This window comes from Plectrocnemia conspersa, unplaced genomic scaffold (genome assembly GCF_051122295.1).
Source record: "Plectrocnemia conspersa isolate PC_06_02 unplaced genomic scaffold, ASM5112229v1 ptg000012l, whole genome shotgun sequence".
Taxonomy (NCBI): domain Eukaryota; kingdom Metazoa; phylum Arthropoda; class Insecta; order Trichoptera; family Polycentropodidae; genus Plectrocnemia; species Plectrocnemia conspersa.
The window spans coordinates 15950107-15975997 of record NW_028277176.1 but is presented as its reverse complement, the minus strand read 5'-3'; the positions used below and the strand labels follow the sequence as shown (position 1 = coordinate 15975997).

The 25891-nt window shown below is 29.9% G+C and overlaps 2 protein-coding genes across 4 annotated transcripts; both read right to left on the bottom strand.

Annotated features, from left to right (window-relative positions):
- Positions 1-46: 46 nt before the first annotated feature.
- LOC148228384 (uncharacterized) lies at positions 47-10661 on the bottom strand. The gene is made up of 5 exons (XM_088199320.1): positions 10527-10661; positions 6579-6754; positions 6334-6508; positions 5403-5486; positions 47-5133 (listed from the first exon to the last, which is right to left on the bottom strand). The coding sequence occupies exons 1-5, from the start codon at positions 10575-10577 to the stop codon at positions 2692-2694; spliced, it is 2928 nt and encodes a 975-aa protein (XP_088055446.1). The 5' UTR covers positions 10578-10661; the 3' UTR covers positions 47-2691.
- A 2762-nt stretch (positions 10662-13423) lies between these two features.
- On the bottom strand, positions 13424-21960 carry LOC148228383 (ninjurin-A-like). 3 transcript variants are annotated; one of them, XM_088200332.1, is made up of 8 exons: positions 21787-21960; positions 16328-16494; positions 16023-16143; positions 15808-15948; positions 14382-14537; positions 14059-14129; positions 13805-13987; positions 13424-13717 (listed from the first exon to the last, which is right to left on the bottom strand). In XM_088200332.1, the coding sequence occupies exons 2-8, from the start codon at positions 16442-16444 to the stop codon at positions 13526-13528; spliced, it is 981 nt and encodes a 326-aa protein (XP_088056458.1). In that variant the 5' UTR covers positions 16445-16494; positions 21787-21960; the 3' UTR covers positions 13424-13525. The 3 variants fall into 3 exon arrangements, with proteins under 3 accessions (XP_088056458.1, XP_088056459.1, XP_088056460.1); XM_088200333.1 differs by having other exon boundaries at positions 14442-14537; XM_088200334.1 differs by lacking the exon at positions 14382-14537 and having other exon boundaries at positions 21787-21956.
- Positions 21961-25891: the final 3931 nt, after the last annotated feature.

Genomic DNA, 25891 nt, shown 5'->3' with positions numbered 1-25891 from the left:
TGTTATATTGGACATATAGGATACAAATATAATAAAACCATACTGATAGAATAAATAGCATTTAATTTTCAGTAATATAAACGGCAATTTCACAATGGGAAGCCTAGTAGCGTTCAAATCATACAGACCTTTGGTTTCTGAAGAAAAAAAAATATAACTTTCAGAATACGCATATATTTATGAACCGTATGCGCATTTTACAAGCCTCACACTAATAAATAACACGACAACAACAATTATTTAACACTTAACAATCACGGTTATAAAATAAATAACAATTATACCCTCGATCGCTGCGGTCGCAATATCGTGTTGGATTTCAACGTTGCGATACGCATCACAAATACGTTGTCTCTTTGCGCACAGTCACACGTAAAAAATATACACATTTATATGCAAGTTTGTCATCGATTTAATGTCATTAGGATAAAAAATATATTCTGAAAAAGGAATTACAAAAATCAATTTCGCACTACATTGACGTACATGGGACATATTTATATGTTAAGATCACAAATTTGCGCATACTTTACAAATGTGCAATAATTTATAAATACGGCATTGATTCAAAGACCATTAAGCAAGCGCCGTTCGTTCATAAAATTTTCGTACAATGTATAAAAAATCAGCAAATATACATACATAAAATATCACAAAATTAACTGTAAGTTTTGAGCATCTCAACTATTTAAATGCTTGAAATTAAATTTATAAACAACTTAGGCATATTTATATTTATTATGAATCATACGTCCACAATTTGGTATGAGAAGAGCAAATCATCGTATATAATTAAACCTATTTGATTATATGTAAAATAGTTGCACACACATATTCATTTATATATTTTACATATATATATATATATATATATAAAAAAAAAAAATGTGTATTATGTACACATACATGTATAAAATAAATCACATACAGTCAGACTGAATTTAAAACTAAAAATTATATTACAGTTTTAAGTATTATATAGATTTTATTATTAAATTAATAAAAAAAAACATCGTCATAAGTACTCGATTATTTTTCTGATTAAATTAAAAGAATGCTTTCCTTTGGTTTGAACTATTTTGGTAAATTATTTAACTATTAGCTTACAATTACGATATTTATAGGAACGTATAAAATCAATTATGCTTTTGTATTTATAATTGGATGTTGCATAACTTTAAAAATGTATATGAATACATAATATGCGACATCAAATATTTTAGTCACATTCATAAATTTTGCGACTAGATAAAATTATATATTTACTATAGTAACGTTTATTAATATTTGACTGGAATGTTAAAAATTAAGTAAACGGCATATACGCGTTAGATCAAAATTTTGAAAAAGGTAACTGACGTATTTAAAATTATGGCAAATGCACTATAAAATAATTGGGCATGCGTATTGTAACATTCAATCGAAGAATTTGGCACATTATATTTAAAAATAGCACAAATATTTATATTTCCAAGAGATATTTTAGAATTAGAATGTATGTGTATATACAATAATTTTTATTATATACTAAATAAAATAAATAAATCATAAAAGTGAATACGAAAGACTTTAAATTTAAAATAAACAGATAATTCAAGTATTTAAAATAAAGCAAATTTTGAAATTTTATTATAAAAAATATCTATATAAAAATTAATCTATCATTTAATTTATTTGTCTGTTTAATCGAGTATAAAAATCTCTAGAAATATCATAATCTTTCTGTTTGTATATTTTCTAAAAAACAATATTTTAATTCAATCATATGAATTAAACATTTTCATGCAAAATAATGTGCGATCAAGAATTTTTATGAAAAAAATGAACATCGTACATGAAAGCAAAACATTCCACAAACATACATTCATAAAAAATAACCACTATTCTACGTACATAATTTTATGACAAAGCTCAACACCGAATCTATAATCTACGAGATATGTCTTTAATATACATACATATAAAATGCTTTGGAATGTTTCTTATTTTTTTATATTATAAACATTAAGGAAGAGTCAAACACAATACAAAACTAATCTAAACGCGGACTGTATGTGTGTGTTATCACCGTGTGGGTTAGGCCGAAAAATTATTTTCTGATTTGACTTGTAAGCTCCTTATAATGAGCTGATACGATTTTTAATTCCATGTTACATGCCTTTCTATACTCTGTCCGTTAAGTACAGCTGGTTTTATGCAACAATGAACGGCATTCAACTACATGCTATATACTTTCACAATAATAACTAATAACAATAAAATATTTTCTGAGAATTTATAACTTTCACTTTGTTGAAATATAAATTAAACCAACTTTTTACATACATTAAAAAATAGAGATCATGAGTCACATTTATAGTATTACTATAACCAATAACAAAATAAGATCCCGGCATATTAAAATATAAATTGAATAAATATTTGAAAGTATGCAAATATATAGAAAAAATAGAGATATTGATTAATATTGAGCGTATATACATATACATGCCTTGTCTTAAAAAGAATATTCAAAATAAAAGGTATAACAGACAGAGCATGTTTACTATGGGAACAGTAGATATCAGAAAGGTCTAATCATTCCACCGACAGCTTTTCAGATTCTCCTTTTAATGAGTTGTTTAATCAGATAATGTATTTTCGACCCATCTTAGTGTGCATACTTTCTCGAATACTGAATAACTATAACAATTACAAATCAGTCTCTGTTTTGCTGCTCGTCCTCCTTGCTTTCGAACAATACTCTTCTTCTTGTCCTTTCGTCCATCTTGTGCCGTTCAACAGGAATTGTTTCACGTTGTACTCCATCCTGGCCAGTTCTTGCTTCGTGTACACCTTGGACGCGCTGCTCTTAGTCGACTCTGTGCACTCACCGCTGAACTTACCAGCGTCGGACGTCGATTTACAATACTGATTTATCATCGGACCCGCTGCATCACCGCCAATATCTATATCGGTCTCAACGATCGGGAAATGATTCATCGCAATCTTCTCACACTTGATCGGTTCTGAGATTTTAACATTGTTTGTTTCAGCGTTATCGACGCCCGCTTTAACGCAGTGCTTCGATATGTGGTGAGCAGCTTTATAGCCCTTGCGTATTCTATGATCGACTTTGGCCGGTCTCGGGAAATCGTTTCGCACGTGATGCATTTCCTCCATGCTTTGGTGGCAGCTATCAGAATTATCAAAGTCAGTTTGCTGCTCCATCTCCAAATTTTTCTGCACCCACTCGGCCACTCTGATAAGTTGTTGCTTTTGCAACACGGCAGCGCTGTCGTCACTGGATAGAGAACTCGAACTCTTCTCTGTGGACGTTTCCTTCTTCCATTCCTTAGTTTTTTTGTTATCTACAGCGTCCGGAATGGGAAACTTTTTATTGATTTCGCTCAAATTTTTCGAGGCGATTTTTAGATCTATATTCGTATTGTACAATTCCGTCTTATCGTTTATGAATGATTGAGAATCGGCATTTTTTACTTCGGAATTGATATCGAACGCAAGATCGTGAGCTACGGACGTTGATGAATGTTTGATGCTTTTTTCATAATGATCAAAGTTGAATACTTTTATATTGTCGTTCATTACTAAAGAATTATCCGATTGAGTCTGAGCGTTCTTCATGCTTTCGCTCAAATTAGTTAGCTTTTCGTCTATCTGAATCAGAGTTTCTTTTTTAACATCTGGTTCTTTATAAATCGGCTGAATTGGTATAGTAGGCTCCAGTTTATTATCGACTATGATATTGTCATTCCCGAATAAGAGTTTATCGATTATTTCAGCGCTTTCGTTGCTCTTATAACCGCTCTCCGGTTTTTCGCTTAAGTCCATCGGGTCGCGTATCAAAAGTTCTTCGTTTGGTAAATCTAAAATATTATCGACATTATCTAGCAGTCTATTGATAGGATGTTTTTCGCTACCGATCGGATCGAGATAGTTGAAATCAATTCCGTGAGTACTATTGCGTTTTACGCCTAGATCCAAATCATTATTGTACGAAGTTATAGGCATCGTATCTAAATTTCTAGACTGTCTTGTGTATAAAACGGGAGCGATATTAGGCTGTGCGTTATCTAACAGTATATTTTTAGAGCCTGCTTGCATGATTAGGGAGCAAAATCTAGGACCGGGCCCAATTTGAACTTTAGGATTGGATCCGCCGTTTTGGTAAGATTTATTCGAAGATGTTTTACTTTCGGTGTCATTAGAACTGACCGAACCTCCGTGAAAAAGCCTCTGCGAATTAAGAGAGTTTAGTTCCGATTTTACTTTTGGTATTTCTACTTTAGACTCTTGTACGATATTCGGTATCAACACCGAATGTTCAATTTGACCGAAAGATATATCGGTAACGTTCTGTTTAGCCGGCAAACTGTTTACGTTCGCTGATTTATTTTTATTTGAAATTTCAGTGTCGTTTTCGATCTTCTTATCGTCAAAACTATTAAAATTATTAGGCGGCTTTGTCCTATCGCATAATCTATGATGTACAGTTAACGGTTCTAACGAAGGCATCGTATATCGATCTTTCATATTGATTTCTTTTATATCGTCTCCGATTTTCGTAATGATTTCTCTGTGTTTAAGAGCGACTATTTTTGAATTATCTTCATTACTTTTCAGTTTCAATGTTGACGAAATCTGGTCTACTTTTAGCTGTCTGCTATCGTGCAATTGATTTTTATTTATGGCATAGTTTGAATTGAGTAGGTCCTTATCGGTTATTTGTATAAGATCAATTTCTTCATTCGTAGCTTTTGTCGGAGATTTGACGGTTAAGCTAGATTTGTTTGAGTTTAGTTCAGAACTACAATGGACGCAATTATCGGGCCTTATATTAGTCTGAGTTCCTATGTTGCAATTCTTATCGCTTAAAGAAAATGGGTTAATCGACTTTTTCAGGCAAGTACATGTATCACAATGACTAGATATTGTGTTTTGAACGCTCTCTTCTAATATTTTAGACATCAAAGACGCAGAGATGTTAAACTCGAAATCATCAGGATTGACCTTCTCCTGAATGAGTGAGGTATTCTTTCCGGCTCCGATGAAACCGGCCAGTCCGGTATCTTGATTTAATTTAGCTTTGGACATTATGTAAGATGATACCCTCGCTTGCGTTTCAGGCGGCAACTAAAAATTTCAAAATAGTTTTAGTTATTTGTAATTGATTTAGAAAGTTGTATTTTTAGTTGAAATCTACATTTTGAATACTATTCATTAGTGAAATACCTGAAACGATATAAACATTACTAAACAAACACTACTGACAATGCAAACGATGTTTGCATTCAATCAAAAGGTATAAAGCAACACGTGAAACACTAAGATCTAAAAACTCAAAATACAAAAAAAATATAAAAAGCAATAAATAAAATAAACAATATAAATATTATTCTTACTGAATCAAATTTCTGTGATACAAAATTGTCCGGTTTACATTGCAAGAGTTGTATTGCTAAATTCATGTCGTTCTTGTAACGCTCCTGAAAAGAGTACGATTTATGAAGTTACATCCTTTCAGTATTAATTTATTATTAACAAAATTCGTTTGAGCAATTTTTTAAACATCGCCAATGACGCTAATTTTTAATTTAATCGAATTGTGATACGTCATATTCCATAATGATGCTTTAAAAATATAACATCACTGTTTGTATCTCAAATACAATGTTAGGACATACACATTTATGTCACGTAAAATAAATGCAAAACAAAAAATGAATAAAACAATACACAAGACAATAATAAGTACAATTAAAATTAAAATAAACATTGGATTACCACCTTGATACTATGTTTCGACATATGTTAGCAGGGACATAGTTAAAAGCAGCCAAATTTAAGTAATTTCAAGTTCAAAAGAAAATTATAAAGTACCATCTTAAACCTCGTTGATTGTTAAGAATTTAAATAAGTCAGATAATTCCTAATGTGTCATTAATAACGATTACAATGTTGAATTAAAAAAATTCAAAGAGCTTATCAGATTATTTAATATTAATATATTTATTGTATCATGTTCTTTATTTTTAGTATAGGATATCTACAAATTACTTTATTTCAATGTGCGTCTATTAAAATTAATTTTGTTTTACATTATTCATTTTTATTATATATTCGAGATAAGCTAAAAAAAACATTGAATTTATATATACATAGTATATATATAGTTCATTATCACAACTTAAATTATAATTACTTGAGCAGTTATCAGTTCAATACGGTGCTTACGACTCAACCGGTTACATTGACGACACAAAGCAAAACACGCCATATACTCAACGATAAAAATAAACATTAACACAGATAAAAAACTTGAACGAAACTTACATTTTCTTTATGCAAGTGTCCAATTGTGAGGTTCAACTCGGCGAGTCGCACCGATAAAGTCTCCACATCGTTTGTCAGCTGTGATTTATCGTCAGTGCACTTGTCGACCATTTGAAGAAGCTTCTCTTCCAAGTTTTGGTTCAACCTCTGAACTCGCCTATGGGAATCGTATAACCTGAACCGACACACAGTTTTAAAAATAATGTCACGATTCAATTTGATTTATAAACAGTGATAATACTTGCCTATCATATTTCTCCCTCCATGAGACAACTTGTTCTTCGAGTTCGGTAATTCTTGTATTACCCTTTAGAAACTCGCCCTCCATCGCTTCAATATGGGCATCTCTCTCGGCGAGATGCCGTTTCAAATGATCTATTTCTGCGTGAAGTTCCATCTCTGATATGTCTGTTGTACACTCCTTAAATAATTAATATAATTTGAATATAAATTCTTGGTCAATAAAAGTTGACAAATATAAACAATTCAAAGGTTATAATTATTATTTATTTATCTAAACATATCTTCTATATATTGATCCTAAAAGTGAATCATGGTATTTGTCTGTCTGACTAAAAACGAATGGAACAAAATATGAACTTTTACGGAATACTCTCTTGCGAATTTAATAGCACATAAGATAACATGTTTAGATATTATAGCACTATTCAGCGCAAAAGTCATGAGGCCAGTTGCTGCATGTTAATTTTATTAAAATTTCATGACATTTAGTCTAAAATATCCTCTTTTAAATGTTAAATATTAGAGGTTAAAGGTTAGAATATTAACAAAAAGCAAAAAATTGGAGACAAGTAACAAATGATGGAATTCAGTAAAAAACACCATTAAAAAGCATCAAAAAGAATAATTTTGGTTGATCTGTAAATTGGAACTATCTTAAAAAACAAGGATGTGTCTAGAATGCTGAAGTTGCAAAGGGAGTGACTAGATTAAGTACCCTAAGAATTAGTCATTGAACTCCATTATTGAAGTAATGGAGAATTCGCTGCGACTATGGATCCAGATATTAACAGCAAAGGAGTTGTATATATATATACTGATTTGGCCAGAAAAACGCATGTTATTTAATGAAATACTATGAATCTTAATGAAAGCAAAATATTAATAAAAAACGACCACTGACTGCCCAACTTTTGCCCCCCCCCCCCCTATTGAAAAAGATGAAATGACGTCCCTGATTCTAAACCAGAAATTCTCGGATTATCCCTCAATGAAAATAAAAAAAAACAGTCTTGAATCTACCCCAAAAATATGTCGTTTCTATGAAATCATATCGGAATACATTTTCACCGGTAGATATATATTTTTATCAGTGAAAATATAATTTATCCGGTATGTGTTAGTCAATTTATATGATTTCAATTTTTTAGTACATACTTATCATTATTTATTTACACCCAATGTATAAATGTTACAGTGAATATGGATTTTTCAGTGAAGTTATATTTTCACTAGTGAAATCCAAATACATTTTCACAAGTAGATATATATTTCTAATAGCGAAAATATAATCTAGTGAAATTATATGCCGCTCTAAAATTTCTACACAAACATAACCTAATGAAACTTCTAAAACTAATTATAGTATTAGAACTTTAATTAGGTCAAGTCCAAAATACAAACTAAATCAACTCAACTCTCAGGGGAAAATAAGCAAAAGAAGAAATATAGACAGACATGGCATCTCGCATATTGCTCCATAGTTTGTCTGCACTTTGTTATTATTTTTTTAAAACATGATAGCTATCCTTACCGATATTACTACGGAATTCGGATACGAGAGTTTTGGTCAAAATGTATTCAAATCGAATTTTGGTTAATAGGAGGATGCAAAAGCAATAATCACTTTGCAGAAGTCGGAAATTTACGGCACTTTTTACTGCATTTGACTTAGATTTTTGACTTCTGAGAAGGGATAATTGTTTTTTGCACCCTCCTATTGGGCAAAATTCCGTTTAGATATGCTTCATCCGATTACCACGTATTTAAATCGTTGTATTGTTATAAAATTTTTAATATGAATGCTAGATAACCAAGCGTTTCCATTGTGAGGGCACGATTTTATTGCCTCTGACATGGATTTACCTAACGTGAACATTACCTTGAATTTGACCAGAGAAATACATGTCATTTAATGAAAAATACTATGAAACTAAATGAAATCTAAATGTAAAAAAAACGATCACTGACTAGAAAACTTGAAGGAAAAAACTTCAGGGCTAAGCTTTTGACTAAGCTCATCTCGGTTAAACAATGATAAATAGTGTGTGTGTAAATGTTTTCATTTTTTTTTTAAGCTCAATTACATATTAATTTACTTCTTATATTGTAGAATACCATAAGGGATTGAATTAGTCAATAGTATGAGACCCAAAAGTACATGTTTTAATGAATTGACTTTCTCATTCCCTTTCTTTGTCTTCCTAGATCACATCTTTATTTGGGTTAGTAAATATTTTTTTTAAATAATCTGAAATTAAAATTATTAGCAAACAATACGTCAACTTAATGGTTGATATAATGAACATATATAATATGTGCTAATTTTAATATGAAAATGAATACGATTGAAAATTTTTGTACAATTTAAATTGCTCCATTTACAGCATCAAGTGACTAGATTTAAAGAATGACAGACACGTGAAATGAAAAACGTTCTTGAATTGATGTTTGTAATACGAGATTGTACACCATTTTTTATACCTCACACATTGGCTCCATTGTCGTAGCCTTGACCATAAAGATTTTCGATGGATGAGCTACATTGGCTCAAAGAATTCAAAATTACTTCAGTCATTTTCGTCCAAGTTGTGCTGTCAATTTTTATGAATTTTATGAAACTTTCATTAATTTCCACTTTTGAGCTGCATACTCCGGATTCATTTTTTGTCTTTGGTAGCTTTGGCAATCAATGAGATGATTTCTTACTGGATATTTTTTCCCAAGTAATGCATTTTTTATTGCCTGTTTAACGTGTTTCTTTAGCACCGGTTCATATTTTGAAAACAGCTTGATAATTTTAAGAAATTTACCATTATTTTTGATAAATAATTTATCAAAAGATTCTCTAAATGAATTCAAACAGCATGTAGAAGCAAGCATGCCCACTACTCAAATAAGTGTCGAGTGACTTTTTTCTGCATTAAAATTAGTATGAAGCAAAAAAAGGCAGGCGATAAAATATGATTTGTTTTCTGCCATTTTATTCAAGAAAATCAATGACGTTTTGTATTATTATAAATGTATCAGTTTGTTAGTTCATAATTTTATAAACTGTTTTATTATTATTGATGTTTTATATAAATTTATGCATTTACCATATTTTTTTTAAAATTCTTGAATATAATTAGATCGTATTTTTGATTTTTTTATTTATTAAGGCAACCTGGTGCACTCTATGGTGGTATAATTATATTATTTGTATTTAATATGTATTTTTATATTGTATATTAAATATTTTACGTGTTTTTTGATATGTACCTATTTATGTATATAAAATAGTAAATAAATTAAATATATATATTTACAAATTAATTTAATAATAATGTAATTCCTATTAAAACTTCATCAGAACACGGAGCCAATATTTTGATGTCAGAGTGTAGCAACTTAAAAAAATGATGGAAATATGACGCCGGTCTCTGGACGAGACTGAAAAACAATACTGGTCCAACACACGAGAAACTCTGATAAGCATTGACCTCAGTAGAGGCAGAAAAATGGACGACTTTGGAAATTTTGTAATTTTTATAAGTCACTGTCAAACCTCTCTCTATAAATACAATATTTTTTACTATTTCTGTGCAAGTTGTGGATCGCGAAAGAAGTTTCTCGAAGCTAAAATTGATCAAGAACTATTTGAGGTCAACGGTGTGTCAAAACAGATTGGTTCCAAAGGAACACTCGATAAAAGTGCAATTGCGCGTATACATGAAACATGCCATGGTTTAATCAATTTTTAGTTCTACTTCATTATTCGTATTAAAGTTAAAAAGTTGAGGGTGGTAACCTTTCTTAGTCCACTGGTTAAATTCTATACTATAATAACCTTAAACCACGGTCGAACGAATCACTATTGTCGTTTCTATATAAAGATAACTGACAAGAGTGGCAACGTCAGATGGCAATCGATGCGAACGACAGGGCAATCGTGGGGAAAAAGAATGAGTCACCTTGCAAACGGAAGACTGCGCCATGGTTCGGTCGGGGTTGACGGGACGCATTTGACGTCGGCGGCGATGCCCCGTCGGCTGTCGACGCGCAATCGACGCGGCCAGTGTCAACTGTTTTGACAATAAAAAACGTTTGGCCGAAACGCGAGCGCCGCCGCCCATTCGAACACGTTTTATCGATTTTTTCAGCCACGCGACCGTCCAAATTTTCATCAAAAAACATAAGTTAAATTCAACTGAAAAAGCCAAGTAGCATAATAAATTGCACAAATAAGTCAGTTATTATGTCACTGAAAAATATTTTTATTCTAAAAATGCAGATACATTTTCGGCACAATGACATCTGTTGATTTAATGAAGTATTTTCAATTGATTTAACGACTTATTATAATTATTAGAATTGCAAATAAACTAGGTACGTGTTAACTGTGAACATATTGCACACATTTAGTACTACGAGGATTGGAAATGAACGTCGATCAAACCACATAAACGCTAATAAAACGCATTTTTTTGTCTTTTGATGGTGGTTATTTAGCTGAATAAGTTTGGTTCCATTTCGGTGTTAAGTCATCTTATTGATCGCTCATGGCTTCTAAAAAATAATTATGAATAATAAAAACTATGTACAATAATTAGAATCTAATATGAATAATATTTAGATTAATTTTATAAATATCCTAAAATGTCAGTCGTGGGCACTTGACTTCTTTATTTTTACGTTTATTGTGCCATATACTTATATAGTGATAATCATTGGTGGCTGGTAATAATTGAAACAAGTGGGGCCAGGAGGCAAAAAAATATTTTTAATTTTTATCGAACTAAACATAATATATATTAAACATATAGTGACAAATAATAATATGTTTTTAATAAAGACAGTTACTGAAAAAAACCTTTGTTTTTTAAAAACGCCAAGTTTTGGTCATAATAAAAATCTATATATAAATAGGACCACATAATACGTTATTTATTCTCTTAGTCTTGTCAGTATCTTTATACTGACAAGACTAAGAGAATAAATAACGTATTATGTGGTCCTATTTATATATAGATTTTTTATTATGACCAAAACTTGGCGGCACTCTAGTAACACGGGCGTGACGGTTTTTCTCTCGAGTGGTAACCCTGGTGGGACTCGCAAAGGCCGGTTGCGAGTCCGGCCTGCTGATCCGCACATCGTCTATATAAACATGTAAAGAACAACTTTAATTGTCAATAAACACTACTGCAGCGGTTCAATTTGTGTCTAATTGCCACTCATCACTATCCCGTCGCCAAAGTATAAATCTAGAAAAAATGTATTAAATACAGTTGAAGACAAAAATAATAATAATAAATAAATTCTTAAACTCTAGTCGCTATGAGATTTTTCTGGGAAATACTACCATTAATAATTTAATTGAAGACATTTTTATACAATAATAGAAATTTAATATAATACATATATATTATTATATATATAAAAAATGTTTTAGACCACTGAAGCACTCCCTGGGATAGATTCAAACTCATTAGTCATTCATTGTAATCGATTTTATTTATCTTGTTTTTACAAATTTACTTCATTATGTACTTGCCTATAAACAATATTTCTAGTCTCTTGTCTTCACCAATTGCATTTGCACGTCAGTACGTCGCTGTTTAGCTTAACTTTCAACTTAAAAGTTAAAAATATAAATTGTCCTCTTTCGTAATTCGCTAATTACTGCTGCACTATCATAGCCCTCTGCAAGCAATTTTTCGTTGACGTTAAATTTTTTTAGTTCTTCTTTTAACACATTTATAAGTTACACAGAAGTCCTATTATTAACATCTATAAAAGGCAAAAACCATTCAACGGGTTGAGAATTGTAAGTAGCGCAAAAAAATTGCGAACTGCGAGCGACAAAATATCATACATATGTTGTTTCGTCTGCTTGCAAAGAAACAAACGTCGCCTTATCCACTTCACTTTTAATTTCTTATAAATACACTTTATATATGCTGTCTAAAATTACATTTTTGTTGGTTTTGACAAATTTTATGCTTTATCGTATAAAATACTATCTCATGTAGCTATATATAAAACTATAGTTTAAAACACTCCTCGATTGTTTGAATCAATGTTTTCATCATGTTCTCTCAACGGCAGTATTTTTTTTATTAAACTATAAAACGTGCTAAAAATTACACACATGGGTGAAGGAAATGTACTGAATCTGGGTCCCAGAGATTACTGGCCCTAGCAGCAGTATACATTATACCTATTCGCACCGCACTAGCGCACCGATATTCTCACATTAAATTATTGCGTTTACGTAAATACTAACTGGTTAGAACTGCCCATTTAAAAATTGTATATTTAAAGTTTTTTAATCTAAATTATTTCAAATAATTCATTTCAATTACTGGTGCGGCCTGGCCCCTGTGGCTCCTGAATGTAATGATGTTTAAACGGTATAGTTATTGATTGTATATTACATGTTTGCAACTATGGTAAGGATTAAAGGAAGGAATAAAGAGGGATGGGAAACAGTAGCCCCTTGTCTGTTTTAGTGTAAATTTGACATGGCTTTTTGAAATCTACTGGGATATGTAATTTTTTTACCTAAAGGCTCAGATTTGGTTCTGCAAGTAATTAATATAATATATCTATAAACTTTCATGTTTAGTTTTTTTAAATTTATATGATAACATAAGAAAAAAATCATCTCTACATATTTTTTTATTATTATATAGTACTTTACAATCCATAAGCAATATTCAATATGACATGCTAAAATAATTGAAAATAATTTATAGCTTTCTTTCATAAAGTCTTACTTCAATATAAGTTAATGGCAAATTATTAATATCTTAATTATTATATACATTTTTATATATTAATTGTAAGTTAATATAAAAATATTATAAATTAAAAAATGCATTTTATTCTTATAAAACTAAAAATAATTACAATTTTAGATACAAAAGTTATAAAATCAATAATATAATAATAACAAATAAATATTAAATTAAGTTTTTATAGGCGGCAAAGACATATTCGGTGATGTCGCAACACCGAAAGAAGCAATGAACACATTTACAATTGTTATGAGAAATATTCCAACGACAGTCATATCGTTTATTCTATCAGCTTTGCATATATCGTCGTGTTCTTTAACATTATATGTACTGTTAAGAATCAGTCCGACGCCGACTAAAATCTAAAAAAAATTATAAACATTAGTATGTATATATATATTTATGTAGTTACATAAGCATATATAAAAGTTCCTATAAAAAAATATTACTTGTAATATTAGACTGGCAGAAATAAAGATTAAACTAGGATAAAAATATGGATGTAAATCTCCGGCTTCCAAGACATATCGTAATTGATTAGCATTTGCTGAAAGTAATGCAAGGTCCATCATGCCCTGAGCCAAATTTTTCTTTTGTTGATAAACGTTAACATCTGGTGTGATACGAGGCTCCTGGAATATTAAATAAAAATGTAAAAAATGATATATAAATTCTATTTAAAATGTATGTTTTATATACTGACAAATCCAGCTGAAAATTCAGGTGAAATTGGAAAGGGAGATTCAGGTCTAAACCTCGGATGTCCATTATTACCTAAAAAATAAAAATCCAATTCAATTATGACACTTAAATTTAATGCTTATTGTTGTGTTACTATGAAGGTGCAATTATAGCAATTACTAAATTCATGATAAGATTTAACTAAATTACAAAATTATATTTCATTATCTTAAATCATGTTCAGTGAAAATCTACATTTATGAAATTATTTAGTGTAGTTAATAACAAAACACATGACAACAACAAAAGCTTAAATATGAATTAGTTTAAAAAATATAAACCCACCACCAATAGAAGTATGTGAACCATACATTGATCGTGGGTGTGGTACATCTAAATAATTACCGCCATGTCCATATGCACCATCGCCTTCATCATGCTCATCATGTTCAGGATTTTCATTTGTTTTCGGTTTAATTTCTGTACCGGGTGTATGATTATCTATCATGTAAGATAGGAAATTGGGAATTATTTAACAATGACAAAAAATTTGTTTAGTTAATGAATGTATATGTTCAGGTAATATTTAGATGTTAGTCACAAGTTTTTAATATGAATTATATAATTTTAAAACCTGTACATATTGTTTACAAAATATTAACGTTCATCGACTTATAGGCATTTCACATTTAAATGTTTCTATTTAGATACATTTCTAATTTTCAATACATTTGGCCAAGACTCATTTATAATGGGTGCGATTTACTAGGAAATTATTTTAAGAGCAATGTGCATTTAAATGAATAGTTTGCTCCATAAAACGAATTGTTTGTGCATTTATGTAACGTAAATTTTCGGATTTTTTCTTAGAGAAAGGAATCGTTGTAGAGTTATTCATAAGGTGCTCACTATTCGGACCAATGGTTGTTTGCTACCGCTCGCTCGCACCTAATCTGTCCAACGATGATGCACCAACAATTCGTTTTATGGAACAATTATTTTATATATTGCTCATTTAAATTGTTCTCATTTATGATATTGTATTGTGGTGTATTGGTATTAAAAACGGAACAAGGGCATATAGATTGCCACTAGTTATTATAAAAGTATATTTCCACTTAAAAAAGTAATCTCTATTAATGTTGTAGATGATTTTAAAATCATGTGACAAATAACAGTATGAACTAGGCAAACAACACTAAGAAACAGTAGTGGCTTAAAATGCCGTCGCTTTTGCAACATGCTTTAAGGTGGAGCAGTGCTATATCATTTTATGATAAATAGAGCTTCAATTTGGTGAAGCATGTCTGTCAATCCAGCGAGTGTATGAATGTATTAGAACATCCCAGAACAGTGTGAGTTCATGTCGAGCAGTTGAAGGAAGCAAAATGACAACTTTTCAGTACAGGTGTAACTAAAATGCTAGATCTGTCAGTATTTTGAGCATCCACTGTAATCGCCAGATCTCGCCACTTGTGAGTTTCACATCTTTGATTCGCTCAAAGTGACGACGAGAGGAAAGTGGTTCAGATCAGACAATGCACAATATTATTATTAAAAATTAATATTATTATTAAAATGATTTTGATGGGACTATTTTAACGTGACATAATATAAGGATAAATAAAAAAGAAATGGTTTGAATAAAATAAGAAGTATATGCAATAGTTAAAAAAATTATGCCTTGGTATAGATTTGAATTTTACACAATAATTACATTTGTATTTACCCTCGTACATCTTAAAACTAGTAAACTAAATTTAATAATCACCATCTTCGCCTCCAAATCTTCCGTCAATAGTAATATCATTGCCATTCAATTTATCAGGAAAAAATCCATCGTCAATGCCAGGATGATTGTCTGCCGTTGCTGGAACACCATTATCTCCTTCCAAATCGTCTATTTCAGGTCCTAAGGGTATTTAAAAATCTAATTTAACAATAAAAATGTATATAATATATAGCATTATATAGTAGATAACTAACCGGCAAGTGGTGGTGTCGGTTTTGTGGTAACTTCCAACAATGGGCTCATTTCAGAAGGATTGTTTGTAGCGTCACGTCTGTTCCTCATGTTACTTGGTGGCGTAACGTTATCGTTATGTGTCTGTAAATGCCGAAATCCATAATCAAATCAATGGTTAAAAATAACTCAACCACAGCGCACGTATATACAAATATCTATCACAACCACAACCTACATATGACGTGTGATAAATATTATTATTATACCGATAAAAATATAATTATGAAACGAATTTACCGACTAATTTAACATTAAATTTATTTACCATATGAGGATCTCCGTTCATGTTACTGTTTGGAATTGGTCGAAAAACGTTAGCTGGCGATGGATTGTTTCTTGCTGACATCTCAATTACAGTATGATTTGTGTTATTGCCAGGCATCTTTCTTATGATTTGTATGAATCATATATAAATAAACTCAAATATGCAAACTGAAATTAAAAATAAACAAATTGTTAGTAAGATAATTTATGTTATAATGCTTAGTTTGCCTTGCACTAAAAACTAACAAATGGAACACTAGATATGTTATATTTTGTACATAATGTAAGGCAATGTCACTTTTTGTAAATAATATTATAAGTGAATACTTGAATTATTCAAATTGCAAAACTGTATGATAGATTCAGGAATGGACTTTCTTTTTTTGACAAATTATGTATAATCTTGGCTACGAATGGCTTTAAAAACGAGCAATGCTTGCGCCTAGCAACGTTGAAATTTAATAAATAAATAAATTCTTCGATTCAAGATATAATATCAGTTTGCAGCACGTTCATTTGATTAAATTGACAATATAACAAACGAATGAATACGCTACCAGTTATCTAAATTAGTTTAAAATTGGATCCAAATAATCATATTATCACAGTATAAACTAACCCTCAAGGTTGGTAGGCATATGCTGTTGAATATTTTTTATTTTACGAATGTTTTGTAAAACGAAAAAATATATTACAAAAGCGCCGCAAAAACACAAGAGCAAACGCATCACGTGCATACACAGAACAGATATTCTCTAGTCTGTGCGTGCATATTATGATCATTTAATAGTCAATGTCCAAGTTAATTTTTATATTTTATCTTTATTTTGTGTATATTATTTTCTTTCTAATATAAATTTATTATTGTTTAATATTCAATGTTTACATTCAAAAGGTATTATATAAAGTATTTCCTTGTAATCAAAGATGAAAATTAGTTTTTGTGACAAAGTTTTTTGTTATGATTTTCAGTAGAACTCGAGGATCGCATTGGAAGTTTAGAGTTAGTAAATACTACTATAGTCGCTGCCAACGCATATGCGAACGGAACATGTGGCTCGCGGCGGATCCATCCAGATTGGTTCATTATTTTTATATACAACACGTCATAAAACGTCAATAAACGAGCTGGAATTTTATTGTCTATGCGATTTTAGCGGAATAATAATCGCCCGTGTGTACTGCCTATCGCCGTCGTTCGACGTGGAGTATACTTATTAGATAGGAATTAAAAAATATATTTTTTAAATTGGCGATAAATTGCAGTATTATTTTTTATAAACAATATATTTTTTTAAATGTATTCAACATATCGTACAAATTTATTAATTTAATATTGTTTATAATTTTATGTGGTAATAATTTCGCAATTCCGTGATCGAGCAGTCACTGATCAATGGAGAGTACTTGTAATAAATTAACAGCAAGCTTGATAATTTTCCGTATTTTATTTTAATACATAATTACAAACGCGAACCATAGGCGGACCTACGCGGAAATTATTTGTTTTTATGTGGAGAACGGATAGACATGATATATTATATCTGAATAAGGAAATAATATAGGTTGATATTGATAATTTATTGTATAACTGTATCGTTTGCTATGAAACTAGGTTTAAACCCAGACGGCCAGTCGACGTCATAACCTAAACCCAAACGTTTCAAAGGAGAGATCAGACAAGAATAGTTTTACTTGAAAGTTATCATGTTAAAAATCATTCATGTGGTGGTAACTAGGATTTTCCTAATTAAAAGTGGTAGCAAATTTCTCAGAATTTCCGCATACACGCAACTCGGAATAACGATAATCTACTACCATTTTCCGGTTTTGTTGATGAGCTGTTTTGCGTGGGGAAAATTTACCGGAAATTCAGTATCGTGTATAAAAGAAACATCCAAATTTTTATCACATCATGATTCAGTTGTATATACATCTATATATCTATATAATATGTACACTATGCATGTATATTATTGTATATATGTATGTGTATAAAAAGATTCTCCATATACACTTGCTAAAAATATATTTATAGCATGATAAAAAATGAAAACCAGAGTTAAATAAGATAAGAAGTCGTTCAGCGATGATTTACTTATTTTAATATATAAATTAATAAAGCAATGGAAATTTGTATTATTATTAATTATACTAATATAAATATTTGCAATTCAATAGATGTTATTTGACTTATTTACTGAATACAGGAAACCTCAATTAATACTTTCGATAGCGGTTTGAGCGATTATTACCGATGTTATTGGTAAACTATTACAAAAAATATTTATTTGCTACATCTATTCCATTTTTATGTTATATGCATATATTTTGTTTATTTGAAGATTGTTACATTTTTGTGTTAATTCGAAAATGGTCTCTAGTTTGGAGGTATTCCCCGACTCTCAATAACCTTCATATGCGGTCATGAGCCAATGGGGATATCCCACGCATTCCACATGCTTTCGCAGTTCTTGTTATTACAACGTCTAAAGCTGTTTCGCATGTTGTAATATAGAGTGGCTCAAAAATAGATATTTTAATTTAAATATATATATTGAACCGTTAATGTTATTAGTGAAAAAAATAATTATGACTCATTTTAAGCTCATTCCAATGATGTAGCGTGTGTGCTATTAGTTTGGAACACTCGAGTCGAGCAAAGTTGCCGTTTTAGAAAACTATATCGGCATTTAACAGACATTTCGCTTAAGAGTTGGATCGCTCTAGCTAAATGTGTATCCATGAGTATGTTATTTCATTAATTGAAGTAACAACTATATAATTGAACGACAATAAGTGATACGTAACAAGGCGTTGAAAAATGTTTTATTAGTTAGATTTTCTCATCTATACTATAAGTTTGCCTTTTTATTTCACTGTATATATTTGAAACCGCGCGATTGATCCTGTCCTAGCCTTTCTTCTCGACAGAATCTCGAAAAAAATCATTCCATAACTTTTGGAATTGTGTGTGTCGAACTATACTTCTTCCAAGTACATAAATAATATCAATGAAATTGTTTAAACAAGATTTGTATTTTTTAAAGCTGATTGCAAAAAATAAATACACAATATAGCAAAAGAAGTGTTGATCTATTTGGATGCAGCCAAATATTTATTTATAAAAGGATATTTGCATTTGTAGATCAAATAAATTGACTTATATTAAAATCCGGAGATAATAGTGATGATAAATATGGGAATCTTTACTAAAGATATGTATGATGTATTCGATAGTAAAAAAGAGGAATTATTGTAATTATTACGTCCACTCAAAATGATCTTATAGCTAAAAAATTATTTTCAAAAATGCATACAATAACTAGGCAATGTATGCACTGTAAAATCTCTTCAATCACAGTACACACAAAATAATTTATGAACAATGTAACTAGTTATTGTATGCTCTCACTGTTCGGTGTTTGTCATAGTATTCAAAATTAAATAATTTTTATATTTAATAAGTATTTTAAACCATTTATGTAAGATAAATCTTGTTGTCAATTTACATAGTCCTCAGTCCAACGCTATTTTTTATATTGGCTGTATGATTAGTCGCTCGCGATTAGCTCACGTCAGAGTTCATACGCTTGCTAGTTAAAGCATACATTATCTAAAGCAAGTATACACAAAATGTAGCATTATAAGCTTCAATTAAAACTCATAGTTAGTGCATACTTTATCTAGTCATTGTATACTTTATCGAAATATAACACTTCAACTGTAATATATAATATATAAATATTTTTTTATAGTTAATAAACATGTTACACACGTTTAACCTCTTTCATTTTTAGGATTAGACCAGGATTTTTGAGTTTTTGAATAGCAACCATTTTGAAACAAGATGGCTGATCAAACCGGTTACAAACTTAGCCGAAATATATACTATATAAGGTCTATTTTTATGAAAATGTTAATGATGACCTGAATAAAACTATGACTGTTATCGTGTCCTTAAAAACCGATATAATCCATATAAATAATAAAGTATATTTTTTTTTAATTTAAAAAAAAATTATAGAGTATTCATTAATTGTAGCGATATGATTTAGATTTAGATGAACAAAACTTTTTGTTCATCTAAATCTAAATCATATCGCTACAAAAACGAACAAAAAACTATAACAAAATAATATGACAACTCAAATTAACAATCAAGATTTAAATTCCTTTTATGATATAAATGTGAATGGCGATCCTGACTGATACATTTAAATGCGCTAATCGTATAATTCAAGAATCTCATTTAATTTATAGTAATTTGCTTTTAAGCTACAAGTAACTTTCATTCTGAATTCCCCTTGTATACTAAAAAAATGAATAAAAATCTCAATGGATTTTGTAGCGTAACATATCTAGGAATAGATCAAACAATCGGGAGCTAATTAGTGATAGTGGTTTATTACACTTGATCAACGAGTTTCAGATATATTTTTTCTTAAAAATAAATTGATGTATAATACGTACAGTGTGCACTATAATTACTAAGCTCTTTTTTTAATGCAAAGAACATCCTACATACTTACAAATGCCGCACGCATACGTACATACTTATATGACAAAGCATCAATATAAAATTACACATGATACACGCTAATTTAAAATGTAAATTGTACTGCTGGTATTCATGCGAACCTAGTGAGTAGCATTGCTTATTGTGTTTTTGTATGATTTTTAGGTCTGTTTTTGTACAGGCACTGATGTTCATTTCACATAGTACGACTAATAAGTATTCAAAAAGTTTTTCATTGGCGTGCTTCTTGATGAGCTCAATCAATTAATTTAAACGAACAAGGGACTTACATGTTGTCAGTCAGTGGATTGCCTTGGTAGACAAGGAGTAGTATAATATTATCTTAGAAAATATTAGCATTTACTTAGAAGTGAATATCGCGTTTTAAGTTTGAGAAACAATCAATGTTTGGTCATGGTTAAATCCGGTTTTTAGCAGGTCTGAATATTTGCATTTTTTACATCAAAAGTCAAGGTCTTCGTGGTTTCGGCGACGAAAATACAGTTAGTTATGATGAGTTATAAGATGAAGTCAAATAAAATTTACAGTGGGTTGATTTTTTTTTAAAAATAACATTGAATTAAAATTAAACACAAATTTTATCAAGTTATTTGATTCAGATAGAAACTATAATATGCAGTCGTTAGTATTGTATAATTTGAGATTACTTGTAACAATCATCAAGAAAGTTAAAAAAAAGAAACGTAAACAGAGAGAAGAGAGTATTATACTTATATATTTATTTTAAGTATCTTCTTTGACCTTGTGAAAGAATACAATTGTTTTTTTTAGGATCATATACAGGCGTAACCAAAAGCATATTCATGACGAATATTAAAGTGGTATATATTTAAATATATAAATTATTTTATATGAACAGGTTTTAACTATTATCAAAATAGTTCTTTCATGTCACTATAATAATAAAATAGTATATTTACCTTTGAATTAACTATATTATTCGTCAAAACTACACAATTTTATTATTCAAGACCATGGAACAAACACTAGCTGATTGATGAATTCTTAAAATTTTGTTTCCAAGCTTCTTTTTTTGCAGAAAAAAATTTAACCGAAGCGAATATCGCCTTATAACGGTTTGCACGAGACTGAGCGTTGCCTCAAATCGTGCTGTCTATATAAAGAAACTTGCTTAACCACTGACACTGAACAAGTTCAGGGCTACCGACGCGATGATGCGTTATTTAAATGTATCATTGAATATTCGCCAAAGTACAAGCATAATTTAATATTTATCAAAATATACAAATATGTATATTGTATATGACAAAATGGGTGTTCAATAATTTGCTACCACAATGAGTTATTATTATTAACGTTTGGAAGCAAAATATAATAAGTTTCGAAAAAATATGAATATAAGTTAGCATAAAAACAAATGCAGTGATGCAATTGTGGGGGTTTCAGTCATAACCACTAGAAATGTACATAATAATAAGGGTTTGGTTAAATAAAACATTAGAAATTGACATTTTAGATCACCTACGAATTGCATAAAAACTACGCAGATTTTAGAAAGCCATCAATTGTCCAATTAACAAATAAAAATTTTTCATAAGCTTTGAGACGCTTATAAAAAAAGTATTTATCAAACGACCACCTTAAATATAATATTTTACGAAGCTAGAGCTTAATACTAACGCGATTGGTCCTAATTTGTATTTTCTCCAAGATCTGTTCAAGGCTTGGTCACCGAACTCGCTCGCCAATTGATCACCACTCGTACGTCGAGATTCTCAGACAAACTCGACAATTCAACAGACGAGCAATTCGATTTTCACAAAGCTCAGTGACTCGACCTCATTCAACACCGTCGCCTTTTATTATTGATATATATTTTGTGCAATAAACTATTATTAAACAGTTATTCCGGTGTCTAACTAGTTGAAAAGTCACAATATTTTTATCACATGAAATTATCACAGTATGTTATAAACCGCGCAACGAGTAATTTAGTACTTTTTTCAATGACGATTGTCTATTTAAAAGAGCTTTTCTTAACAACGGCGCCATATTTTTCCTTGATTTTTTTATATACGCATTTTTTATTTATGTTTTCATTTATATCGTATTTTATTTATGTTCTGTTTATGACATTGCGTCACAAAAATTTTTTTTTTTCATCTCTCAAGTTCAATATTGTACTATGTCATTGCAACTTATTTACTGTCATGTTGAAATCAAAATTCCAATTAATGCATTGAAAATTACTACGAATCAACAGTGTTTTGGGAATAAATACACCTCGCCTTAAAATATGCCAAATTGTTTTTGCTCCTCTCCTACTGTTCACTGCTTTAATTAATATCGTTGATTGGTGTCCCATGAAGATGGACACTCGTGGAGAAAACCATCATTAAGTTTGAGAAGAGAAAATAAATTCTTACTCTTGATGGATATAAAATCATCGACGTTTGATTTAAAAAAATCGGTAGCAATTTTGTAAATAATAAGGATATATAAATATGAATAATTTCTAATTTATTAATAAACTCACCATACAATAGGCTGCTAAATTTCTTATTTGACGGTAGGTATCGACGTCGAGCACTCGAAATATTTTTTTGTTCAAATTTGTTGTTGTTTAATGATTGTGTGACCAGTTACCATGGGAGTAATGATCACCGAACCATGTATGTATAACTCTAGTATCTACACATGCATATGTATGTACGGCGGTATTTAAAATAGTGTATTGTAATCTGATTATCTGCGTTTTACTCAAAATTTAACTTATAAATGACAAATTATTATTGTAATTCGAAAAATAAATATTGTGACAGCCCTGCTATTTAGCATGTTATAATGAATCACTGGGCGAATCGTATATGTACCATGTCTGTCCATTGGGGAATTACCTTAGAATTGTTAAAATACTTTGGCATATTTGTATGATTAAAATTCTATACTTTGCAAACATAATTTTAGGATGAAAGAAAGAAAAAATAACGAACATATTTTATTTTTTTATTTTTTATTTTTTCGATTAAATTAAGACCATGATGGTCGAAAGATGCATTAAAGTAAATGTTTTTATATTATGCAAACAAATGAGTCGTTGTTTTTGAATTTGGTATAAGTCCATTTATTCAAACATTGAGATATTAAAAGGTTTGCGTTAGAATCAACCTAAAAATATTGGCAAACGTTTATCAATTCTCGTAATGGTATTAAAACTATAATCTTGTTAAGTTTTTTATGCTGTAATATTTAATCAAAATGTTAAAGAAATTAAATGATTTTTTAGCTACAAATGGACTTATACTACTTTCAATAATAAAAAATCATAAAAATATAAACAATGGCAATATTTTAATTGAAATTGACTTTTCTAAAATGTATTTTTAATGTAAAAAATGATAATTGAAATGAAAAGATATAAGAAATATATTATAACGAATTTATTAAAAATCAAATATGACAAGTTAATTACTTAAGATTGCTGATAATAACAAACTTATTTATTTATATGTGTGGTTATGAATATAATTTGTTGATATACAAATATCGATTTGTTAATAAACAAATATCCTAGAACGAGGATTTCCGAGCAAAAGGATGTAAAAACCATAATGGATATCCTTTAAATTGAAATAAACCAACCATACTTCCTATGACTTATGAGAGCGTAATGTTTAGCGGTTAGTGAATAATTATGCTGCAAATATTTCGTAGGTAAATTCATAATAAAAAACATAATATTTTGGCGATTCTTAATGAGAGGAAAATCTCCAGTGTTTTCGCAGAATTTATTTTATATTACATACGTGGAATTAAAGATTCTTCTAAAGAATACACTTGGCAACACGAACTAAATTTTCAGAAAATGAAGTTGCACTAATTATATACGATTTTTATTTTATATTATTGACTACACGCAAAAACTTGCATTGATGTTATTTTTTTTACACGAACCGCAAACCGAGTTTATCTACATACATCCTTCTAGGCACATGATGTTCATTAATTGTTTATCATACTCATGTTATGTTGCGTTTATCATCAGGGATTTTTTTCAAGTCAAATGAGGAGTTTCGTTTGGGAATCCCTTATTTGCATATGCTAATCAAATCAACATGAACTTTGGCGTGTCGCTCTTGACAGACAAACTTAGATTAACACATACTGTTTCCCAAATTGATGTAACTCGGTTATGACTATAATAGTGTTATATATTATATTCTTTGTTTATAAGATCAACGCCCTTCGTACTACTTTTGATCCAGCATAGTTATATTTAGACTGTAAGACGACCCCTTTTCATGATGCTGCAGCTGCTAATTAACATAATTATATAAATATGGGAATCTCCTGTGTTGGTCAGCATTCCGACAAATAACTTTAAACCGTACGGTTAGTCATCTGATAGATAAATACCGATTTTTAGCCGCAAATTATAACAATAGCACAAAACTGGATTTTTTTCTTTATTAGTCAAATTTATTTATAAAAGAAAAAATAGTAAGGGTCGGATATTGGAGAAAAGATAAATATTTTTCAACGAAATTAATTAATATTATGTTTTACATTTATTTGTAATTAATTTTGTAAATATCTGTTATAATATATAAATATTTATTAAATAAAATTTAAAAAAATTGTATGGTTAAATCAAAGTAATTTAAATAAGATAATAATAAATAAATATACTGGACTCGAAATTAACATTCCCGGGTATCTGAACATCGGGAAAATCGGGAATACCCTGGAATTATTTCCGTGACGAGTCATGCCATAAACTCTAATGAGAACAGTCGTTATCTAAATGTTGTTAAACAGTCGATTAACAGTTATTTAAGATTTCTGTTCTTTCAAATTTCAATTTGAACTATAATCGTAATTAGGCGGTAAACACGTTGACGCAAACGTGCGGATTCCTATACATTGAGGAAAATACATGATTTTTGTTTTTCCTCATGGTGTATCTAAGAAATCTTGTTTGAACTTTCATATTAAATACAAATTGCATTTATAGTATTTATTATAGTCAGTTGCATTATTTGGTAAACAAAGTAAATGCATACA

Excerpts from the sequence above, each read along its gene's own strand:
- LOC148228383 (XM_088200332.1), bottom strand. The coding sequence starts at position 16,444 with ATGCCTGGCAATAACACAAATCATACTGTAATTGAGATGTCAGCAAGA. Across the intron at positions 16,144-16,327 it reads TGAACGGAGATCCTCATATG|ACACATAACGATAACGTTAC; the intron begins GTAAATAAATTT and ends CGGCATTTACAG. Across the intron at positions 13,988-14,058 it reads CTGAATTTTCAGCTGGATTT|GAGCCTCGTATCACACCAGA; the intron begins GTCAGTATATAA and ends TTAATATTCCAG.
- LOC148228384 (XM_088199320.1), bottom strand. The coding sequence starts at position 10,577 with ATGCGTCCCGTCAACCCCGACCGAACCATGGCGCAGTCTTCCGTTTGC. Across the intron at positions 6,509-6,578 it reads TGGAGGGAGAAATATGATAG|GTTATACGATTCCCATAGGC; the intron begins GCAAGTATTATC and ends GTGTCGGTTCAG. Across the intron at positions 5,134-5,402 it reads TATCACAGAAATTTGATTCA|TTGCCGCCTGAAACGCAAGC; the intron begins GTAAGAATAATA and ends TGAAATTTTTAG.